This window comes from Candoia aspera, chromosome 2 (assembly GCF_035149785.1).
Source record: "Candoia aspera isolate rCanAsp1 chromosome 2, rCanAsp1.hap2, whole genome shotgun sequence".
Lineage (NCBI taxonomy): Eukaryota > Metazoa > Chordata > Lepidosauria > Squamata > Boidae > Candoia > Candoia aspera.
The window spans coordinates 141,174,318-141,198,963 of NC_086154.1; the positions used below are offsets into that span (position 1 = coordinate 141,174,318).

Genomic DNA, 24,646 nt, shown 5'->3' on the forward strand with positions numbered 1-24,646 from the left:
AACAAAGTAGTTCTTTTCTTCAACTGGCAGGTTGCACACAGACTCCACCATCTCAAAGGTGTATGAAGGTATTTTATAACTTTTCTTGCAGTCCATTTAGTGCACCCTGTTGTGATGCAGGCCATCACTTAGGTAGCAATACATTTCACTCCCCCCACTCCCCCACATCACATTTAAAAGAACTAATAATCCTGAGGGTTAGAAGAGAAGAGTCTGCCATTTTATATTGTAACGTGGCACAGGAAGTAATCTCAAAACTAGGAAAGGATTAACATGAAAAGCTATCTTCAGATTGCATGAGACAATTGCCCTATATATCACCCAGTATTGGGGGCTCCTGTGTCCAGACCTTGTTGAGACCCAGGAAGTCCTAATACTGGGTTATATACGGGGCAATCATGTGAAGTTATTTGTAGGCTTCTTATGAAAGTTTGTATTCCTGGAGGTGCCATGTTCCATGAAACCATAGCATAGCAAACATGTGCACTTCTACTGAGCTGCAGCCCTCTAAATAATTCCTTGCAAGATAGAATTCAAACTCTGCAGAGCTCTTCTGCACACAGCATTTCCCCTAGATGAACAACCTGGTTTTTTTTCTGTGATCACCAATGCTGCATATCTCTACTGGAGGAAAAAAATGGTGTGTGCGGGTGTTCACTGAGTTGCTACAGCATAACTCTGTTTTCAGTCTGAAGTTGTTCCTTGGTGTGCAAAGACATGCACTCATGTTTAGTAAAGCACAGAGCCTACTTAACCAACCAGTTCACCTGGGTTGGCGACTCTAAATGCTCTGCAACTTGCGATGAAAAGAGTGAGCAATTTGAATAAGAGGAGTCAAGAACTACGAACAACATCCGAGTTTGCTTTCACCTCCTCTGAGATAAAAAGCTTTGTAAATAATGCTGAACCTAACATACCTCATTATAAGAACCTGGTGGGTGATGATTTCTCCCCCATAACTTGTTATGATGGATTAGTGTAATCTTTGTTAATATGAGGCTTGACGATCAAGCACTGAGGCTTGATAATTTGCCTTCTAGAAAGAAATGGATTGGTCTATTTCTGGTCTACGTCATTTTATGGTGATGACAATGATGATTCCCCTCACTATCTTAAGAAATACTCTGTAATTCATTCATTACATTGGTAGAAGCTGGCATTTCATAACAAGAATTTAGGGATACTTCACAACATACTTTGATCAAATAAGCCCTTCCTTTTCTTTCTATAGTCTGGATTCATACTGTAAAGCTGTCCAGAATTCATCCTTTTAGGAGCTAGACAAAGGTGGAAGCCCTTTCCATTACAGTGGAATGAGTGGCAGAGTTCTCATATTGAAATCCTTAGGATTAATCTCATCCTCCGATTTAGCCTAATGGTCTTTCAAAGTGCCAAGTAGTTGAATTTGAAGGGAGAAGTTTGGAGTGTGCATTGAAGTATCATCTGTCAGAAAATACCTCATAGGCTCTCAAGTATGATTTTACTTGAGTTGGGCTATAGCTCCCATTGTTAGCTCTTATTCTGAGCAGTGTTTTGGCACAAAGGGAATTGTAGTGCAACATTTGGGTGTCCCAAAGTTGGAAAGGACTGTACTAAAATTGTGTGCATTCCACCATCTGCACTAAATTGAGGTCCTTGAATGCCAGAATCCATCCATCCTTCCTTCCTTCCTTCCTTCCTTCCTTCCTTCCTTCCTTCCTTCCTTCCTTCCTTCCTTCCTTCCTTCCTTCCTTCCTTCCTTCCTTCCTTCCTTCTATAAGTAGCTCATTTCTTGAGTTTGCTTCTATTGTCTGTTATAGATTCCAGCCAGGAATACACAGACTCCACGGGAATAGATTTGCATGAATTTTTAGTAAATACACTGAAGAAAAACCCAAGGTAGGTTCCAGAGTGGTCATGTTATGGATCCTGCAATTGCATGCAGAATTAAAAATGAGAGGCACATGTATAACCAAGGGTAGTGTTAGCTGCCAAAAATCTAACATGTTTATGTTGGCATGTTTCTGCTAAGGGTAGGATGGAGCAGCTAAGCAGCCTTCCATGCCCTCCTTAAATCATGGAGATGATGTAAGTATCATGAGGATGAATTACATATAATTTAGAGTGCACTCTCAGTTTATCTAGTCTTCGTACTCCCAAGCATTCAAATGCTTATCTTGCCCTGAACAATCTTGGGCTTGACCTGACAACAGTGAGATCTGGGTTGGCAGGGATTTGGCTAATGCCCAGGCCCTTGGTAACAGTGTATGAGGAATCACGATGATAGTTGTTAGACTAGTGCTGACTGGTGTGTAACTTCTAAGTTACCTTCCTTTCCCGATCTGTAGTATTTACCATTAATGGAGATCAGTATATTTGTGAGAAATTTCCCCTCGATCTGCCTAGTCATGGAGCCCAATATATCAGGAAAACACTTGGCTGGGGAAAGTTGTTCCAGTCTGTAGATTATCTACTATCTGAAATAGGTTATAATGAGTAACGTTTCATTACATTTTTCTTAGTGTAACATGGTGTTTAAGGTTTCCTACTCATGTTGCTACTGGTCTGTAATCTTAGCTTCACTATGTCATTCATCTGATCCCTTAGAAAACCATGGAAAGCTGAATCAGTAATGATACAAGCTTTTTGCTACTTATTTGCCTGTTCATTTACATTTTGCTGTTCCTCCAGAGGTGCAGGAAGGATGTACATAACCCTGAAGCATAGGTTGGACTGAGAAAATGTGGCTGGCCTAGAGTTACTAAGTAAGCTTCATGGTTCCATGAGCTTGGTCTCCTTAGACTTTTTCCAAAGCTTGTACCACTGACTGTGTTGGCTATCTAGTAGTACAGGCTAACAAAATTTATATGCTATATGCAAAATTTATATACTGTATGCATTTATATACTATATGCAAGAACAGAAAGTGGGAAATATGGGTATGAGTTACACAGTTAACCAAGAACTGTGATAGTTCTAAAAACCCTGCCTTTGAATAGCTTCTCTACTGTGCTTCTGCTATTCCATTAATTAACAGTATCAAAACTGAATTCCCCACATCAGCTATGTTTTGATATACTGTTTCTCTTTAATAATGAAAATTGTATGAGAGTCCATGGGTTGTAATGCTTCTAGTCTCGATGCAGAAATGAATTTGCCTGAACAAAAAAGCACTACTTTTAACTAGTTACATCTGTTTTGCGTCTGTCGGTGCGGAACAGGTAACAGTGCCTTTGTTGTTGAATTACCTTGAGCTTTTAGCTTAATATTAGAAAAGAGGATGACCTAAATCTACAGATTTTTCAAAGACACATATAGTCATTTCTGCTCTGAATGTTTTGTTTTATTTCTTCCTGATTGTCTTTAACAGGGATAGGATGATGCTGCTAAAATTAGAACAGGAGATCCTGGAATTTATTAATGATAACAAGTAAGTAATGTGTGTTGATTTATGAGTAAGAGACTACGCGTTTTCTGTGTCTTGAGATGGAAATCTTCCATTTGGTGAAAGTGCAGGTGCTCTGTTTCCTTCTCCTCTCCTTTTCCTCAACAGGTTAAGAGTTAGTACATTTGCTTATTTATTTGCTTATTTATTTGCTTATTTATTTATTTAGTCAGTCAGTCAGTCAGTCATATTTATATGGCTGCCCATCTCACAGACAAGTAACTCTCCGTGGTGTAAAAACAATATATGCAAACAAATATTAATATTGTTATTATTAAAAGCTTTAAAATTATAAAAGGCACAACACACACACACCACACACACACACAGCAAAGAGCAGGTGCTAATTACAACCCATTCAGGTTCTTTGTTAAAGACTGGTATAGAGCAATTATGGAGCTTCCATTTCCTCCTCTTCCTCCTTTTAACTCTGCATCTGGATTTGGAATAACGTCTCTGAGTTTAGTAGGCATTATTCCCAGTAATACAATTCTCTGGATCTCAATTGACCCAGCAGCATAAAAATACAAAACAGTTTTGGTACACTTTCTTTCATCTTTTCTTTCTCCAAGCAGCTTAGGATAGCTTTCAAGATTCTTCTCCCCCACCCCACTTTTATCCTCAGAACCATTCTCAATGGTCCAGGATTTACCAAACCAAAAACCAAAAGTTTTATGGTTAAATGGGGATTTCAGCCTGGGCCCTCCAGTCATAATCCAACACACAAGCTGCTGCACAAAAATTCAGGTCATCCCTGGGGGTAGGGGTGTCAACCAAGTCAAGATGGCAGTGCAACCGTACAGTCGAAGTCCACCCCTTTTTATGGATAGCATCTTACCTTTTTTACCCACCCACACTCACTGCCACACCTGTGAATATCTCTGCATAAATTCAGCTTGTACAGACTTCTCTGAATTCAACAAAATAAAAAGTTGATATAACACAAAGTTGTCTTGCCACTATCTTCTCCAATGCTAGAAATGGCTTAAATTGTCTGTGCAGCTATTCATTTATTTGTCAAGGGGCTTTCGAGCCCTTTACAGTAAAGCTATTTTAGAAATATAAAATTATCTTACGCTCTATAATAAACATGTCTGCTAAAGCCTCACTGGCCTGTAATCATGGAGAGAGAAAGAGAGAGTCAAACATACATGTAATGTAATCACGTAATACCCAGCCTGCAGCTGTCAGGGTAGGATACTTAGGTATATGCGTGAACCTCATTTTATGATGAGAATAATTCTGGAATTAGGCTGGGCTAGTTACAATGACCGAGTAACAGTGATCCTTGTTAATCAAAGCTGCGAACCCACATCTGTCCAGTCAGACTTGTTCATGTTATAGTAGTTTTTGCCAGCCGAACTTGTGATTTTCAGCTAATCCTAAGAAGTTGGCTATTATGAACTGCTGTACTCTATAGTGCAGGTACATGCATATTTTATTTATTTATTTTATTTATTAATCAAATTTATCACCGCCCATCTCCCAAAAGGGACTCTGGGCAGTTTACAATAAAAGATAAAAATATAAAACTATAAAACCCTATGGTAGAGATACAATAAATATAATAAGAACCTCGATGGCTGGAAGTTCTTTATGATTTGCAGGCAGAACTGGGTCCTTCTAAGAAACTAACCATCCCCAGGAATGGCTACTCTCTCTCCCGCCCCAGGCATAATTACAGAACCAGGTCTTTAGCTGTTTCCTAAAGTCCAGGAGGGAGGGAGCCAATCTCACTTCCGGGGGAAGGATACTCCAAAGGGCAGGGGCTATTGCAGAGAAGTCCTGCCTCCTGGACCCCGCCAGATGGAATTCTCTTGCAGACGGGGTCCCTAGCATGCCCTCTCTACATGACCGGGTGGGACGGGCTGATGTGATGGGGAGGAGACGGTCCCTTAGGTAACCTGGACCCATGCCATGCAGGGCTTTAAAGGTGATAACCAACACCTTGAATTGGACCCGGAAGCATACCGGCAACCAGTGCAGCTTGCGGAGCAGAGGGGTGACATGTGCTGATCTTGGGAGACCCAAGATGCACCCAAGATGCATATGCATCAATTATATATCTGTAAAGTTGTCCATATTTTATACTCTGTTTTAGGTGAAGTGTAATTATCATGATGAGCTTTTCCATTTCAGAATCAGTATTTTGCCACTGCAGCCCCACATGATTTCATTGCCATGTGCTGGGGAAGTTAAATCCTCGATGTGACATTGTACTATACCCTGTGGGACTTGGGCAGCCTTTCCCAGTTTGGTGCCCTCTATATTTACTGGAATTGCAACTTCCAGAATCCCCAGTCAAATGTCATGTGAATTCTGAGGGTTGCAGTCCCAATGTGTGTGGAGGGCACCAGCTTGGGAAAAGTTATAGTAGACATTAGAAGATCAGGGGGAAATGCCAGATTGCAGCTTTGTTGACAACCTAATATGCTATGTATTATGTATTTCAGCCCTCCTTTTGAAGGTTACCCTTCCCTAAAATCCTTTAAATCGAAATTCTTAAGATTAAAAATTGGCCTCTATGCTACCAGAGCTAAATGTATTGGTAATGAACCATGGTTTTTTCTGGATAGACGTATGCATCTGTTACACACAGTTAAGACTTTTTGTCATGCCTTCCTTACCCATAACAAGCTTGTCCATGGCTTATTAAAGGGGAAGGGGATATACTGGTAGGAGATTGCACACCTTTCTTTTTTCCAAGCTTGCTTGTGTAGCTCTTTAGTTCTTTGCAGATATTTAAAGCAAACAGCATTGAGCCTTCCAGTATCCCATTCAGATCTGAATCTAGGCATATACGGTTTAAGCCAACTATGCAATATGAGTGAAGTCCATTCCTTTTAATTTTTCAGTGACCTATACAGAAATACCAGGGAAGGAATGGAGATCTGTAGCTGTGTAACAGAGCATTTGCCCAGTTCAGTTGCTGACATCCTTGTTCAAAAGAATCTTAGGGATCAGGACTAAGAGAATTTATTTTGGCCCATTTGTTTATGTAGACAGATACTGGGAGAGATAGATTAATTGTCTGATCCAGGATCAGGTAGCTTAATAGTGCTAAGCCATGGTTATTTGTGTTTTATTGAATAAATAGCTGGGATTATACAACACAGATACCTAATAAATCGTGGTTTACAAATCACACTGTCTGGGTTCACATAATATGCTAAACCTTAAATGTCCAGTATGTAATACTAGGAATGCTGGAAGAATGCTTGCCAGAAGACTTTTTTTCATTAGTTCACACTATTAGTCAAATGCCTGGACCTGGTTGTTTGAGGCAGAATATACCAGGATTCAACCAAAAACTAAGATATGGTTCATGGTTTGGAAGGTTTAATTCCCTCAGTATTTATATGTCAGCTGATCCCAAATGACATTGGGCAGCTTACTACATAGGTACATGTGCATATAAGATTAACATTCTAATATATTGATATTTAAGTCATTATTCTTAGAGCTAGTATATATGAATTGAAATTGGTTATGCAAGCCATTCATTGCATAATACTGTAGGAAGAGTTGCTTCAGTGCCCATCCTAGAAAAGTCCACATTACTCCCAGGTGTAGTGAATGAACTACTAGTAGAAATGAGAAGATTTTTTTTGGATTATTTAAATGTCAGTGATCTTTTAACAGTGTAAAATTATATAAAATTTCAATTTTGCAGTATTTGTAAGGCAGTATTACTGAGTTGTTAGTGATGGTTTAGTTGCCAGCATTGGTATTAAATGAATGGATCCCTGCTACAGCAGTTTAGCTTGACTTTTGTATCTGCTAAATTTGCTGAATGAGGGTGTCTCTTGAACTCATCCCCTCATCTGCCATGGATCCAATGACCAAGGTTGCCCACATTTTCAGTTTTCAGGAAGTTCTAGTTGAACATTACTCACATGGAAACAAATAAGGACTTATTTGTTCTGCCCCCATCTGGCACCCTACAGATGTGTTGGAACTGCAACTTCAAGAATTCCCAGCCAGCATGACCAAAAGGAGAAAACACTGGGATTTGCAGTCCCATCTGGAGAGGGCCAGGCTATGGAAGGTTGTAAATTTAGGAGCGCAGGTATCAATTGATGGGATACTAATTGATTCTAATATATGTGAGTTTACTGTTTTGTTTTTAATGTAAAAAAATAGAAACAATTAAGGCTAGCTCTCTAGTCAGTCAAGAAAATAGTAGAAGGCTAATTACTGATTCTTGTTCTGGTCATAGTCAACTTGCACAGTTCTAGGTTTCTCTGGTTGTTGAGTTTTCAGCTGCAATAGGAAATGAGACCATGTTGACAAATAAATGTTTAGTTTTGATTTAGACTTTTCAAGAGATGCTGAAGATGTCAAAAAAGAATGTCCACAGGTTATTATTTTCCCTAGAAAAGTCCCTTTCCCTTATACCATACCAGAATGCTACCTTCAGATGGCTATATTTTAGGAAGTGTTTATGTTCCTTGTAGACATCCTATAGAACCTGTTATTGCTCACTCTCAGACCCTCTCTTTTCCAGCGAACATTTCGTTTCATTTCAGTAGGCCTGGGGCATTTTAAGCAATGGCAGGGCAATCTAGAGTTTGCATTCTTCATTCCTATTCATGGTTCGCCAGGAAGCAGCTTATTTAAGTCCAGGATTGTTTCACTGCACTCTTGCTTTAGTAAAGAACTTCAGTATAAGTTATTCTGAGGATGACATTTTTAGTTGAAGCAATGCAGTATATCATGGCTTTCATTTTTTATTGTCTTGTTCTTTCTTCTCCTTCCCCTTTGCCCTTGCTGCGGTCAGCAATCAGTTCAAGAAGTTTCCTCAAATGACCTCATACCACAGAATGCTTTTACACCGGGTGGCTGCCTATTTTGGCATGGACCACAACGTAGACCAAACGGGGAAAGCTGTCATTATCAACAAGACCGGTAACACAAGAATGTAAGGCAAGAATGCATTTCAGCTAGGAAGGGGGTACTGGGAAATAAATTACATTCTTAATGCTTTAACATTTCTGTAGCTCTTTGGAATATTCAGAGCTCTTTCTAACTTGCTAATCGTACAGTCATTCGTTAGAAGGTACTATTAAGGCCATCAGATTTCACCCGTCTTGTGCAGGCTGCTTTCAGCAACACTGAGATTATCCTAGTCTTTCTTTCCCTTGCCTCGCCTTGCCTAATCAATTCATGACAGAAATGGAATATCAGTCAAAGCACCTTGTAACGGCCTCTTAGTGGTTACCCTTATTCTAAAACTGACAGGCAGCATGGTGCCCTCCAGTTGTTTTATTTGGAAACCCCTATCAGCTACAGTCCACATGTCCAAAAGCAACTGGCTGTGTGGCTTGTAGTGCTGAGTATCTAGGGGACACTGGGTTTTCTGCCTTCTATCCAAAAACATTGAGGGCCCTCTGGAAGGGATTTTTACTTCCACGACCTGATCCTTTTTTTCTTTTTCCCCTCTGCTTGGCAGGACTATGGAGAAGTTCTATGCTCCCAGAAGGCAGTGTTCATAGATACTTCACTCCTTTCCTCATCACAAACCTTTTCCTCATTCTTCCAGCTTTTCCCATTGAAGGAAGAAAAGCACCTAAAATGCAATGGCTTTCTCCCCTGTTTTCTTCCTTCCTGTTGAGCAAGAGACAGGAGATGACTTTTCCTCCATTTTCTACAGGGTGTGGTGGAGTTTCCTAAAGCACTCCTGGATTGTGTTGGCAGTAATGTTGGGTAACATTTTAAAACTGCCATGTGAAGGGCCTGCCGGCATGAGGTTTTGTTTTTTTTTAAATCCATCTCAGCATTTACAGCCCACTAAACTGTGGGTTGCTTCAGAAAGGCACCATTTTAATACTGGGCTTTCTTGGCAGCCTAAAGGCTACAAATACCCCAGGCCTGAGGAGGAGGTGGCGGCAAGGGAGCAAAAGCCAGATACACACAGTAGAAGGTGGATGAGTTTCTCTAGGCGTGGGTTGGGTTGGAAATGAGTCAAGCTCTTCTGCCCACCATCACCCCCTCCCAACACACCGACAGGGAAATGGCTCAGGTGATTTTTGAATGAATCCAAATTCTGTACAGCTTTTCAAATTGAAGTTCTTCATCTAAAGCAGTAAAGAAGACTCTGTTGCTTTGCTGGATAGGTTGCTTTGCAGAACCACTCTCAAAGTAACAAGGATGAAAATGCATCTTCAGTGAGATTTTTAGCCTTCATGTGCAAGTAGAAAGATAGAAAGCAATAGTCTGTCCCACTAAGCATTATTTTTACCAGACATAGTGCTTCAGTGCAGAGCATGCTTTAGGAAATTTTCTCTGACTTCACTGAGACAAACATTTCTGAGTCCCCCAAAGCTTATTATTGGGCCAGAGCTTGGTGAACTTGGATGCATCTCTGCTGCAAGCCTAATGCTTTACCTAGACAATTTTTGAGCAGATCCAGATAGTATAGGTGTACCAGTGTTAAGGAAAGACCAAAAGTGGCCTGAAGGGAAGCCTTCTCTTGGGGAACGGGGGGGGGGGGGGCAGCCTGGCAGAAATCTAGCACGTGCCAGTTGTGAGCTTAGAATCTCCTCATAGGCACATTGGTGTATTGGGCACAGGAACAAATCTTTTAGTCCTTTTGCATCCTGACTGCTTCACCATCTCATCTGCTAAAAATTGGCTTGGGTCTTCTCCACAGCCCTGAGCAGAGATTCTCTGAACACATCAAAGATGAGAAGAGCACTGACTTTCCACAGAGGTTTATCCTCAAGCGAGATGATACCAGCATTGATCGAGATGATAATCAGGTAGGAGAGGCCATAGTATAACTTGACCTGCATGCGTTCCTCATTAATGAAACACAGTGGTCACTTCTATTGGCTTTCATGACTTGGTTTTTTCCCCCGGCTGTGATTCTTTACAATATTTATATACTTGGTTAAGCTTCCACAAGGTACTTTACATCATTCTGACAGAATCATATGTGTGTGGAAAGCAGCCTTCCCCAATCTGGTGTCCTCCAGAAGTGGTGGGACAACAAAGCTCGTAATTCCTAGCCAACATAATATAGATTTGGACATATTTGCTGGGAATTTAAGAAGTTGCAGGAAAGCTAGACCAGGAAGGCTGGTCTAGAGGCTTTTACTGGTTGAATTTTCAAATTGGAGAGTTATAGAACCATAGGTTTTGAAAGGGATTATGAGGAGCTCCAAGAAGAACTGGAATGGATTGTGAAGTAATGAATGCAATCCAACATGCAAAGCGATGAGTACAAAATCCAAAGTTTGTATGTACATATCTGCAATCCATGCTTTTTTTCTCACAGTATTAGAACTTGGGGCCATTCATTAAAGGTAAATGTGGAGAGATTCAGGCCAATAGAAGAAGGTGGCCCTTTATACCACATAGTCAATTGGTGGAACTTTTGGGTACTGGAGATGAATTATAGCTCACCAGTTCGGAGTGTTTTAAATGGGGACTGGACAACTATTTGGAACATCAGGCCATCAATGACCACTCTTTACTACTTCTGGAATCACAAGCAGCGTCCCTTAAACACCACTTGTGAATGATGAACTGAACAACAAGGCAGTAGCAGTGAAAAAAGACTATCTCCTTCCAATCTATGTCTGTGAGCTTCCAGAGTGTATCTAATTGGCCACTGTGTAACAAAGAATGCTGAAATAGATGGGCTATGGACTTGATCCAATGGGGCTTTTCTTAATGGTCTTATATTTTCATTGAATTAATAATCAATAAGATCTAGCTTTAATTGTTGAACCTGAGAGTTAAGAACATCTTTTTTTCTGTGAGATTATTTTGACTCTGGTGTACTAGAAAGCAAAGAAGAGAACATGCTAAATTGTTATTCCTTCTAACAAAAAAGGATAGCTTGCGGTTTAACAGGATACTTAGATTTAAATGCTGTGTTACAATTTTGGAGGTGAGGCCATGTTGTGCCTGCCAGACTGCCTGTTAATGTGGACTGAATGGGCTTGATGTATATATTGCAAGCTGTGATGGTCGAGAGCAAAATATTTTTTATTCCTTGCTTGTCACAAATATTGTGATTAAGTGCTTCAAAAAATTTACTCTCCAAAACCCAGAAATATTTCCAAAGCAGACTAAGTTACCCGGGAAAATCTATGCAGCCTGTATTGTTCCTAGCCTGCTTAAAGGATTCCATAAAGTATTTGCTGATTGTGTATATATATATCTGGTTTGCTGCTGGGTTTGGCATAGAGCAGGGCCTTAACTGAACAAGGTTCTATTTGCCAATCTAGATTAGGATCCCCCTGCAGGATGGACGAAGGAGCAAATCTATAGAAGAGCGAGAAGAGGAATATCAGAGGGTCAGGGAACGCATATTTGCACGGGAGGTAAGCTTGGATACATTTTCACGGGACTCGGGAATCGTTCGATATTCTATGTATCCATAAGTGGATTTGTGTTTAATTATTATCCGAACTTCTGAAGAATTTTGTTTCCTTTTAAACACTGAATCAATATATTTCTGCTGGGACACAAACAGGAAATTACAAAGTACAGCACAATTATGGAGGCTCCTTACAATGAGATTTTAAGACACAGAAACATGAAGCTGGTCAAGTTAAGCGACTGAATTTTATCCAGCCCAACCTTTAGGCCTAAGATAGCCACTTAGCTAGCCCAGCAGGATAAGTGACCCCCTCTCTGATACCAAGAAGTAAGCCACTGGCAATCAGAGGTTATATCAGTCTTCTCCCGGTATTGGCCCGCTGTAACGATAGTACCAGAAAACCCTTCGTATCAGGAAAATGAGGGAGAACGAAAGAGACGGTCCAGACTGAGACTTTGCACATAACTCTCATTTTTGTCATTTCTAAGGAACACAATTGTTTCCCTTTTTTTTTCCTAGCAATCAGGGTGTTTTGAAATACAGTGGTGCTTAAAAGTTTGTGGATCCTTTCGAACGTTCAATATTTCTGCATAAATATGACCCAAAACACGGTCTGATAATAAACGAACAAGTATAATATTTTTGACCCATTTTTAAAATTGGGTTCTCTTTATCTAGTTTTAGGACTTGTGTGAAGAACAGGTATCATTTTAAGTCATATTTATGCAGAAATACTGATAATTCAGACAGGTTCACAAACTTTTAAGCACCGTTGTAGGTTGACTACCACATTTCTTCATAATTGTATATATGGAGGTTAATATAAATTGCAAATCTGGAGTTACTGTAAGATCAGATGAGCACAATTTTGTTTCATTGTAGATTTTCTGCCTGATAGTTACAGTCATGGGAAAGTCTTTTCGGGGCTTTGTGGAGCCCTCCTGGAATGTTCAGATGCCCCTTGATTTCAGCCTGCTGTAATCATTGTCTAATGCGATTTCTTTCTATTTCTGTTTCAAATTGTGCGGTTCTGCTTGATGTTAGTCGGGCCAAAATGGATTCCTGAATGAAAGCAGGTTAGTAAAACTTGTGCGTGCTTCCTTCTAATCTTCAGTCTTTCTTGAGGATTCTGAAACTCCATAACAATGATTTTCTTTGATATTAACCAACAGACTCGCCAAAGAAGGCTTTTCTTCTAGCTCTCACAAAAGGCGACAGATCTTTAGGTACCTCTGTGTGATTTCTTGCATACATTTGTCTTGCAGAGCAAGTTCGCACCATGCATGGCTGCTTGTCGAGTCCTTCAAGTTGTCATATCTTTTGCAACATCACTTTCTGTTTTTTCTTCTTCCACAATAAGATAGAAATGGGTGCTCAAAGACTTCTTATTGTTTTTGGTGTCTGAGAGCATTTACTTAGGAAGTAAATTCTATTGTTTCCCATGCAGCTGACTTGCAAGTAAGTGAGCTTAGGGTTGAAGTCTTGCAAAGAATTAGGATGGGGAAATGGATGAAAAAAACAGAAATGCTTCAGTCTTTGTGCAGCTGCTTCCCCTTTCTATTGATGCTTCTGGAAGACATAATCTTGTGTCTTGTAATTCAGCTGACTTTCTTTAACCTTAGATGATGAAGTGGGTATCAGCAAAACTGCAGGGTCAAATTTTAAGCTGTCTTTTGTTCTCTCAAAATAAATTTCATATGGCTCAGCATAGGAAGCTGCTTTACATCAAGACAGACCATTGATTCATATACTTCAAGACTTCCTGCTGTGTCTCACAGGAACTCACTGATGCTTCCGAATGGAGTTTTTCTCAGCCCTGTATGGAGAAGATGCCTGGGATTAAACTTAGAACAAATGTTCTACAAGTGTCTGTGACCTTTCTTTTCAAAGGGGTGGAGCAGGCCATTGTATGCCAGCAGGGTAGCTGAGCTAAACAATCTTTTGAAAAGATTAGCAGGACCTTTGCAATGGAGAGGGAGAAAGTTAAGATCTGCCTCTCACTATTGCTGCAAATGAAAACTATGCTTTTAAAATAACAACAACAATAATAATAGTCAACACTGATTATTTTTCCTGAATCTTGAGAGAGCATTCTGAAAGCATGGATCAGCTCCTTTCTTCAGATAAGTGAGGGGACAGGCTAATTGGGGGCTCTAGAAGGAGAGGAGTCTCTCTTTACACTTGCAGACCACTCCTGTTTGATCTTAGAAGTGCTGAGGCAAAGTGTAATGGTATGTGGGAAGGACCTTGGGAGGCTGGGCAAAGAGATGCTGCTAAAGGAAGTCAGATAAGAGACAGCATAGCCCGCAGCTGGATAGCGGGTGGGGCAAGAGGCTCAGAAAAGACCCTCCCTAGTGTCTTGGGCGGTAAAGGAAAGGGGATGGAATTGTACTTTCAGACTTGCGAGATTCTGTCAATGTAGCGTTACAGTAAAGTAGAATTAGCTCATCTGATTGTGATTCCTATCTGGTTTACCCCGTGAGGCCGACACAAAGAAGGGATCTGGATCTCAGATTCTACATGCATACAGAGTGGCATACATTTAGAAACAGGAAACCAAAGTAGCAAAAACTCCACATGGATTTCAAAGCCCATGGTCCAGATTTCTGCGACTTATTTAAGAAACCCTGTCTTCTTGTGACACCCCAAGTCCACAAGGATGGCTTTGGGGCTGTCAGGGAAGACGTTTACATTTGTCAGGATGCCATTACTGAAAAGGCCCTCTGCTCTGAGATCACCTGGTGCTCAGGGCAGAACTTCTGAAAAATAGCTTGGGTAAATATGTACAGGTAGTCCTCGACTAACAGCCATTTGTTCATCAGCCAAAATTAGAACAGTGCTGAATGAAGGGACCTATGACTGGTCCCCGAAGTTACAGCCATTACAGTGCCTACACATTACCCTCCCTGACCTATGTGGCGCCTCTCGCGCCACCCCACGCACCTTTCCCAACCTGCCCTGCACCCCTGTGCACACTTTCCAGCCTGCGCTGCTCCCCTGCGCACCCTCCCCTGCACACCCTCCCCAACCCACATAGCACCTCTCACACACCCTGCACACACCCCTGACCCACGTGGCACCTCTCACTCACCCTCACACACCCTTCCTGACCCACACCGCACCCCCACACACCCTTCCTGTCCCATGCGGCACCTCTTACACACCCCCACATACACTTCCTCACCCATGTGGTGCTTCCTGCGCACCCTCGTGCACCCTACCTGACCCTCCCCTGCACCCCATCACCCCCCCACCAGGCAGCAGCCACTTGCCTGCCTGCCAGCCTGGGACTTGGAACTTCCTGCTGGCTTCCCCCTGGCTTTGGTTGTGGGATGCCAGCAGTAAGTTGCAAGGAGGTCCTTGCCTAACCATCGCTGCAATTCAGTTAACAATGGCAACTGGATTCAGTCTCAGATTGCTTGCTTCAGCCACTTCATTAAAATAGCTCAAGTGCAGGTTGAGGATAATAGCAGCAGCAAAATTGCTGAAGACCAAAAAAATATATTAAAAAAAGATTACAAAAAGGAAGCAACTGAAAACCAATTTAATGCCTGGAAATCTAAACCTCTTAATGGTCAATACACACATGATATTGAAGGGGAATCTGATCAATATTTGATTTGGCAGCAACTAAAAAATGGTATTCTTTTTTTTTTTAAAGCACAGAGGAACCATCATAGCAGCACAACAGGCTACGAATCATCAAAGCCAAAATTGAACATATTTTAAATGATAGCAAATGCCTACTATGTAAGATCAAAGGTGAACATGTAGATCACCTCATTAATGGCTGTAGCAAAATTGCCCAGAGTGTATTAGCAATCCACGAAAGAGCTGCAGATTGTGCATTGAAATTTATGTACAAAACTTGGCTTTACTGCTAACAAACTTAATGGCACCACACACCAGGAAAAGAAAATGAGGAGGTCAAGATCTTGGATTTTAAAATACAGACCAACAGACACCTGAAATACAACACACCAGACAGTTATTGGCGGGCGGGGGTGGGGAGTGAGATTCATAGATACAGCAATATCAGGAGATAAATTAATTGATGAAAAACAAATGGAAAAAATATTTAGATTTGCAACTTGAAGTTGAAGGACTTTGGAAGAAAAAATCAACTATAATGCCAGTGGTAATAGGAGTTCTTCGAACCACACCAAAGGGATTTATCAAATATTTGGAAGTTTTAAATTTATTGGACTTGAAACTGTTGACTTTGCAAATAATTCCTTGCTTGTAACTTCTTATAAACTATAACAATATCTCCAGGATCGCTTGGCTCTTGGATAGAACCCAAATCTTTGGAAAACATCCAGTCTAAAGACTGATATTCGCTGGATGAGTTGATGGTGTTAATGATGATGATGTTTCATTTGCATGGTGATGACACATTGGACCAAATCCTCAATTACCTTTTCTAATGTTTCTCATTAGAATAGAACAGAACAGAACAGAATTTTATTGTCATTCCACTATATACCAAGGTGCACATTAAAATGAAATTCCATTGCAATTGGCTCACAAAAAATAATTACTATAATATTGTAAGAATTTAATATTCTTATATTAAGAATATAAGAGAAAAGAAAACTTGCAAACCTAAAGCCTTATGTTAAAGCCTTATGCAGTAATTTTCCAGCACCACTTTCTTGAAGTAACTGTGTAAATAGGAGCAGAATCAAGGAAGTCTTCATTGTTCCCTTGTGTTACTCCTTTTCCTTGGTTAGCTTTAGCGCGTAAGTCATCTATTGACATTACTTTTGTTACCTTGATAAACAAGCAGTTAAATTGGGTAGACTGCAGTGGTATACTTCAGTAAGAGCAGTCTGCATGGCATGACATAAGTGCTTTTGCTTTGTGATTATAAAACACGATATTTGCCCAAGGCCTGAGTAGTAAATTGTGGGCATTGAAAACCAAACTATACCTATCAGAGTTGAACTGGAGTTATTATTATTGTGTAGCTGCTGCTCACTTCAGTGGGATTCATATAGGAATTTGTTCTCAGGCACTGTGCCACATCCGAATCTGTCTTTGGTTCTGCTACCTTTAATAGCAGCCACCAAACTCAGTTGCCTGATGAGGCTGCCTCATGTGTGCTTTCCAGAACTTTTTGAGAATCCGATATTAAATCTTTGGGATAATTTGTTAAAACCTAACCAGAACAAAACCTCCTGTAGATAAGGAATTCATCTATAGGCATGACATCTTCCTTTCAGGTTGTAAGATGCAATTAAGAACTTGAAGCTGCTGGAGGACATTCCTTGGCACTCAGCATGGAGGTCCTTGTTCTCAGCAGCTTGTATCTGTTCCTATATAAAAAAGTGGTAGGAGTTAAAATTGGCTAGTAAGCAATGACAACAGGTTGCTTTACTTTGCTTACTCAAGCGAGTTAAATTGATTTGAGTTAAAAAGATATAGGACAAGCCTTGAAATGAACCCTACTGATCAGCTTTCCTTTTAATGCTGCCTATGTAAAATAAACTCCTAGTTTATTGTGTCCAAAGTATGTTTGAAGGTTGTCTGCATATCTCAAAATCTAGTGTTTCAGTAACTTGAGTTCAGGTTAGAATATGTTGTTTAACCTCTTGAATATATTTTTTCTCTTCTGTTCTAATGATGGTGGGGGAATTGAAATGCTTATTGACTCAACTTTTTTTTAGTATGTCATTGGCAATGAGTGGCTATACCCCCCTCCCCCTTTCATTTTCTCATTGTGATAAAGTCCTTGGGTTCTGTGTTCATTTCCTTAGTTTGAAAACTCCCCATTGTTCAGCAGTGCAGGCTTTGTGGAGTAGAAATCTGTACATCTCATACTCCCCAGAGATTGGTCAGAATAGTCTACTGCCAGCATCGGTAATGATAGACTGACTCTTCAATTTGCCATAGTAGGTTTAGGGTTCATTCTTCAGGTCCTTTCAGATGGTTAAAATGGTCTTTTCAAAGTCAGACTTACTCATTTTAATGTTCACAAACCAAAACCACCTGCTCCTAATCTTTCCAGTCTTGACATATGATGGGGTGGGGGTGGGGACTGAGGAAGCAAAATACCAAACCTCAGAAGAGAATTGCTGACTCTTTCCAACTTGGCAAGCATGGATTTTTTGGGTTGCTTCCACAATTGAAAGGCAGCCCACTGTTATCTCTGTATCTGGCTGAAGTCCCTTGTCCAAATTTCGTACTTAGCCACCTCGCAGTAACTATAGACACATTTAAATGCCTGGGCTTCTATTGACTGAGGACCATTTTTATATTCATCTACAAGTCGAATGTTGAACACATGGAGTTCAGTAGGTTGTTGGTACAAATAAACTGGAGGAATTCGTCCTGTAATTGATTGCCTTCAATAATAAGATACCTGCCTAGGGAAAAGGGAGAGAGGAAGCTTGTAAATACACAGCTGTTTGTTTATAAGCTCAGTGCAGTTTGAATTGACATCCTTTGACAGCTCTTTTAGGCGCAACAAGATCAAACCTTTGATAGCCAACAGTGTTAAGAATAAAAGATTATTGGGGTAATCTGGAGACCAAAGATTCAGATAGTTACACCTAAAAAGCACCTCTGCAAAAAGATACACATTTTATACCTATTGGGTTAATAAATATTCTTTCTTTTCTTTTCTGGATCTAGAAACGTACTTCCTCCTTTTCCAGCATTGGGTACTGAGCCTTTTTCCCCCCTCTTTTCTCAACATACTCTTATGTAAGCCATGCCTGTTGCCTGAAGGACTGTGTGCCAGTATTAGTGGCTTGTTAATACAGTTGAATTTATCAGCATTAGGTATTTAAAAACAATTAGCTTCTATTCCCTAGGGTTGTAAACATGAGGTCTGAAGCTTAAAGACCTGAGTGTGCAAAGCCTTGTGATACAACATGGTGTTAGCTATGTGTAAAGTTCTGACACAGTTGACTCAATAAAATTCTGACTCATGCATCCTGATGAAATGCAGATTTCAGATTTATTGATGATGTGTACAGATGTTAAGCAAAAAGCCACGACTAAAAAAGTTCTCACACAGCTACCTGATAAGAGACACATAGGCACGTCAAAACCTCCTCCACACTCCCCCCCTTTTCCCTTAACAGTCCAGCATTCCACTCCTGGCTGGCTGGTACAACCTTGGATTTCTTCTCACTCTCAACAACTTTCCCCCCCACCCCAGCCGGAGTTTGAGATTTGTTGATTCAATGGCAGAGAACACAATCAACAGATCTAGCAACTCTTTGATTGTGGGTTCTGGCATACTGCATCTCCTGAAAAAGAAAGATATCTAATATGATTAATACAGAGAAATTATCAAGCAAAACAATTAAGGTTTAGACTTGCTAGGATACTTTGCATGAAACTTGTTTACAAGATCTGGAGCCCTCACATGACAGGTCTCCACCCACTCATGGTCCTGAAAATGTTTCTGCTGGATTAGATATTGAAGTTTGCCCCGATGTTTTCTGGAGTCTAAAATTTCTTTCACTTCAAAATGCTGTTCTCCATTGATCATGAGGGGAGCTGGTGCTGGGGTTTCGGGATGCCATTGAGGAGCTCCATGCAGATGTTTCAGAAGGCCGCAATGAAAGACAGGATGGATTCTTTTCAGATTTTTTGGGAGTTTTAGCCTCACAGTTACTGGGTTGATGATTTGTTCAATTTCAAAGGGTCCCACAAACTTCAGGCCTAGTTTTTTAGACTGCTGCAATGATCTTACATTTTTTTGTAGACAAATATACTTTCTCTCCCACCTTAAATTTCCATTCTGGAGACCTTTTGTTGTCAGCGTATTTTCTGTAACTTTCCTTGGCCTTTTCATAGGTTCTGACACTATGTGTATTTCAGTTTCAAGCTTTGTGAGTTCTAATATAATCTCAGTCTTGGCTAGTAGTACCAAACCTATGAATGTCCTTTCAGCCAATTAAAATTTTCCAAGATGGCTTTCAATATCAAATACATTGATTGTATTTCCCCACTTATTTCTGAATTGTTTTTTCTTGGGGAACCTTTGTTGTACTGTTTTCTTGGAGGCTTAAGCATTTCTGCTCTCAACGGGATATTTCCCTACTATATAACCCCTGGTAACTTTAATAAAATTCTTCCACTTAACTTGTCTAATTCTGTCCTCCTGAAACTTAGGAACAGCCTTGTTTTTCATTTGTACCTTCTCACATACCAACTAGACTGTCAATATTTTCACACTTTCTTCCAGCTTCACTCCCAATTCTCACCAATTTGCTCTTGTTTAGTGATGGAGTACAGATTCTATGTTTTGAGCCCTGAGATATTTTGACAATGTTTATAAGCAGCAGTTACAGGGACATGCTACCTGAAGAAACATCCCAATAATTAACACAAAAGGGAAGGTTTCATGATGCCCATGCTGCAGTTTACGCACCAAATAGCTTGGCTACCCTAAGTTAAGCTGGCTGCTGGAAACAGCTGCTGCCTGAGCTAAGAGGGATACCCAAATTTTGATGTCAGGGCATGGGCATGCTTGAACTCATCCTGCATTTTTGGTTAAAGCACTTGCTATGAGTGCACTCATAGGGCAGTTTAGATCTAGATCTCTGTTTTTGATTGTCACTAAATACTGTGATGCTGACCATTCTGTATGTAAGGAAGCCTATTTCTCCAGGAGCAGCCTGTAAGGTCCGTCTGCCTACACGTTAGTCTGTTTGAAGGCCAGTAGCTCTGAGCTGGCCCTTTTCAGTGTAGCTACTTGTGCTCATTTGTCTGCTCTTCCAATACCAAAACACTGACATCTTGAATGTTCATACATGCTCTGTCTTTCTGGTCCTTGATGATATTAACCACTGTCATCCCTGACACAGGGGTAACCGAGATGGGCTCAGCCGGGCTTCGGGCAGCCGCCAGAGCAGCACAGAGAGTGATATGAAATCCCTGGAGCCCCGGCCGTGGAGTAGCACAGACTCTGATGGCTCGACCCGCAATCTGCGGCCTCCGGTCACCAAAGCCAGCAGCTTCAGTGGCATTTCCATCTTGACACGAGGAGACAGCATTGGTGGCATTGGCAAAGCGAATGGCGCCAGCAGGACTGTCAGGCCAGGTATCTCTTCCTTCTTTATTTGCCCTTCTTCAAGTAAAATAAGAAGAGATTCTAAGTTTATGATGAATTTGTCTTAGGGTAATCCTCTCTCTCTTCCAATGGGTCCCAGCCCACAACTTATGGCATGGCTTAACACTGTATAAACCAAAAAGCGTGAAGAGGAGGCAGCTAGAAATCACTCTGAAACATTTGCACTGGATAGCAGTCATGCTGGCTGTGAGAAATAGAGTCAACGACAAGAGACAAGCTGGTATCAAGGTTTTTGTCCCATTCCAGAGATGATCGAGATACTTGAGGAAAAGTCCAGCCTCTGGCTGTGTATTGCCTGATTAGTGCAGCCTGGGTCTGGATCTTTTCTAGAACATTGGCCTTATTGACAAAATATCTTCTGGTTTTTTTAATCCAATTAGTACCACTTTAAACATGATGAAATTTCATGTCTGAGCCCTATATGTTGTATTTCATGAAGCCTCTTCTTAGCTATTGTGCCTACTTAAAATAATGTTCACAGTTAAAAGGAACCCAAAGTGATAATGCTTAGTCTTCCTTTTTCCCCTTGAGCTGTTCATGTGTCACACCAATCCGGTACAGGCTTCAGTGCTGATGGCTGCTGTCTCCACAAAGTCCTGTTACATGATAACCATCTTTGAGAATGATGTCCACATTAAGCCTTGCCTAGTTCTCCTGGATAAAAAATTCAACATTTAGAATTCTGTAATTTCATTCTGAGATTTCTACCTGTTTTAGTTAGTGTGTAATTCTGTAAAAACTACGTCATTCCCACCTAGAAACTGGTCATAAGAAAATTGCTGAGTTTCCATATATGCAGCCCAGAATGATGGTGGTTCTTGAAAAATTGTTGAAAAGATGAGCTTTTGATCTGTAATGCCATGTCAGACTGTAAACAAGGCTAGAAAATGTGATTTTACCTAGCCAGCAGGTCAGTAATAGAGATGTTCAGCCTGTAGTCTGAAACATCAACGAGGCAGCAGGTTGCAAAATGTTGGTACCATTAAATACACTTCTAAAGGAGAAGCAGCAGTAGAGAAGTTCCTTCAGTGTTATTTAACACTGTCATCAGCTATCAGAGTTGGTACTTTGGTATTCATATGAATAAGTAGAATAACTACATTCTATTGATACATCTTGTTATAAGCAAGCATATTGTTATTCCTTTGCCCAGTCATATCAGGATGAAAGGAAGTGTACTTCCAAGATCCTCTTCCATCACTCTGCAGCATTATATAGCTTACTTTGTGTATAGGGGTGGATGATGCATTTACAGATGTACATGTACTCATGTACTTGAGTTCAGAAATAGGGATGTGTCAATATAGGGGGTGGCACAGAATAATATCATGTCTCCTCTCTTGCTGTTGCTTTCTACAGCACTAGGGATGACTCATATTTAACCATCCATCTACTCACCCCATTTACTTCAAGGGCAGGCACTGAAATGCCTTTGTTTATTTCTTCTGCCTTGCTTTCCTTAAGTGCACTTGTTTATGGACATGATCCCTGCCTTTATAGTCAGCACTGTGTTGGAGAAAAATCCTGTTATCCACCTGGTTGCTCAAATGCATGAAAAGTTGGCCTTTGCATCAACGAATGACGACATTCTTGTTTTGTCTTTGGCATCTAGCTACTTGACACACGTTTTTAAGCCATGTGCATAGCATGCATGCATGCATTAATTAATTAATTACATTTCTATCACCGCCCATCCCCCCCCCAAAGGGAGTTGGATAAGAAAGCATCCAGGCAGGCATGCAATAATCAGCATGGCTTCACAACTGAAGCACAGGGAATAGGCTGTGTTGCTGGGCAATTTAGTGATCCATATTCTCAGAATTTTTATTTCTTTTATCTCATTTGCACAAAAACTGTAATAAATATGCACAACAAATGCTGCTCCTTTTTATGTTGGTCCTTTAGTTTTATCTCCATTGGTTACTTTTAATTGCTCGACCATCATTATCCCACAAATAACTAAGTTTTGTCCCTTTTCTCCTTCCATTATTCTCTGTCATATTATTCCCATGTGAAGAGAGAGTGGTGGAGTGCTGCATGGCAATTGGCATGTGTATGTATTAAGTAATGAAAAGTTCTTAAGAACACCAAGAACTTGTGTGGGATTGTGACCAAAAGCATGAGCTGTAGCATAGGAAGTCTCAAATACAAATTCATGGGGTGGCTTTAAGCAAGTAGTTATTTCTGCCCTCACAAAAAATACTATTTTGTAAAGTATTATGAAAGAGATGTATAATTAAAATGTATTGAATGTGCAGTATTTTGATCACACAGCTTGGATTTCCCTTCATGCTGGACTTATTTTGGAGTAGTAGCACAATAGACACAGACCTGAGTGGTACAGAATACAACTTGGATGGTGCTGCCTACTCCCTTACGTAGGAGTTTGAGTGCATAATTATTGGCGAAAAGGAAATTTCTGTGTCTGGGTTGACATTTCAGACCCAACTGGGTTTCAGTAGGTTGAAATTCTAGTCCTTTCTTCAAGCCTGTTCATTGCCAGCATTCTCCTCACTGGCTCCTGCTACTACAGAACCTCCTCCCTGCTACTGGCTTGAGTTAGGATTCCTTTTCCTGGCCTGTCAGGTACCTCCCAACCAGTAATCTTTAGATGTTTTGGAGTACAGTTCCCATCCATCAGCAGAATGTAGATAAAATACAATTGGGGGAGATAAAATACATTTCATTTGTAAGCTTCCTGAGTTGATAATCAGGGAGATCATGTTACTCCCAGACATAGAACTGGAAAGAACCATTTATGTCATTGTCTACTGCTTAGTGTGGAAACTGTTGATTATTCAGATTCTTGCTTTTGAGTATGCAAATATGTGAAAAATGCTTCCTTCTTTTACAGCAGCAACCCCTGAAAAACCCACAAAAGAGGAATTATGTAGATACTTGTACAGATATTTATGACATATTTACATGCAAACACATGGTTTCCTTAAGCCAGCATTTAAGGCTTGGTTCTCTTTCTCTCTGTCCTTCAAGCATAACTCTTTTAACCAGAGACTGTTTCAAGTGAATCCATCATATGCTTTTGAAGAAGACTAGATGGTTTGGTTGAATTTTCCTGCAACAGAAGTCTACTTCATTATAATTTTCTTTTTGTATAGCAACCATTCTTTAAGACCCACTTATTTTCAGCAAGTACAGTACTGCCATTTGAAGGGGCTGGTAGTTTGACATTTTTCACTTCATCGTTTATGTAGAATCTCCTCTTTAATAGCAAGAGGCTAACAGGTATCTGAAGTCCAAATACTAGCAATATGGGTAAAATATAAAGCAAAATGTCAGGTTACTTTGCCATTTACTATTTATTTTATTTTAACACTGTGTTTCTCTGGTGTTCTTTTTTCAACATAATTGCATATGTCATATGTGAGAAGAATAGGGACTAATTAGGGTAAAAAAGGTAATTTATTGGTAAGAACATGCTGTATAGTTTCATAATAGCCAGTAACAGCATCATTCTGTATCTTTTGGTGGTAAACCTGAACAGTAAGCTAAATATTACTTATAACAGTTGTGGGAAGGCTAAAGCAGCTTCATACACAGTTGTTTTAGAGTATATATTGCATGTGCAGTTAAATCACAATGCACAAATATAAGGATAAATACCACAAGAAACTTCTGGTTGTTTATGAGTCTCAAAAACATACCACGTGTGAATCAGCCCTTTAATTATGCAGTGACTTTCTGGGACAAAACAAAGAAGTGGAGTCATGTTTGGGCCCTAGACCAGTTGGCTGGAATCAGCTTTTTCTGACATACTCAAGAAAACAGCTTGTGTAGATGA

The 24,646-nt window shown here is 40.3% G+C and overlaps 1 protein-coding gene across 5 annotated transcripts in view; it reads left to right on the forward strand.

The window, feature by feature from the left end:
* Positions 1–24,646, forward strand: part of R3HDM2 (R3H domain containing 2) — a 174,242-nt gene that overhangs the window by 111,654 nt on the left and 37,942 nt on the right. For 4 of the 5 annotated variants that reach the window (XM_063293923.1, XM_063293925.1, XM_063293926.1 and 1 more), the window contains exons 6-12: positions 1,800–1,878; positions 3,350–3,409; positions 8,205–8,345; positions 10,077–10,185; positions 11,662–11,757; positions 12,801–12,832; positions 20,582–20,817. In XM_063293923.1, the coding sequence (XP_063149993.1) occupies positions 1,800–1,878; positions 3,350–3,409; positions 8,205–8,345; positions 10,077–10,185; positions 11,662–11,757; positions 12,801–12,832; positions 20,582–20,817 (753 nt within the window). Of the gene's footprint in view, positions 1–1,799; positions 1,879–3,349; positions 3,410–8,204; positions 8,346–10,076; positions 10,186–11,661; positions 11,758–12,800; positions 12,833–12,928; positions 12,983–20,581; positions 20,818–24,646 lie in introns of all 5 variants that reach the window. The other variant, XM_063293927.1, reaches the window with a different exon arrangement.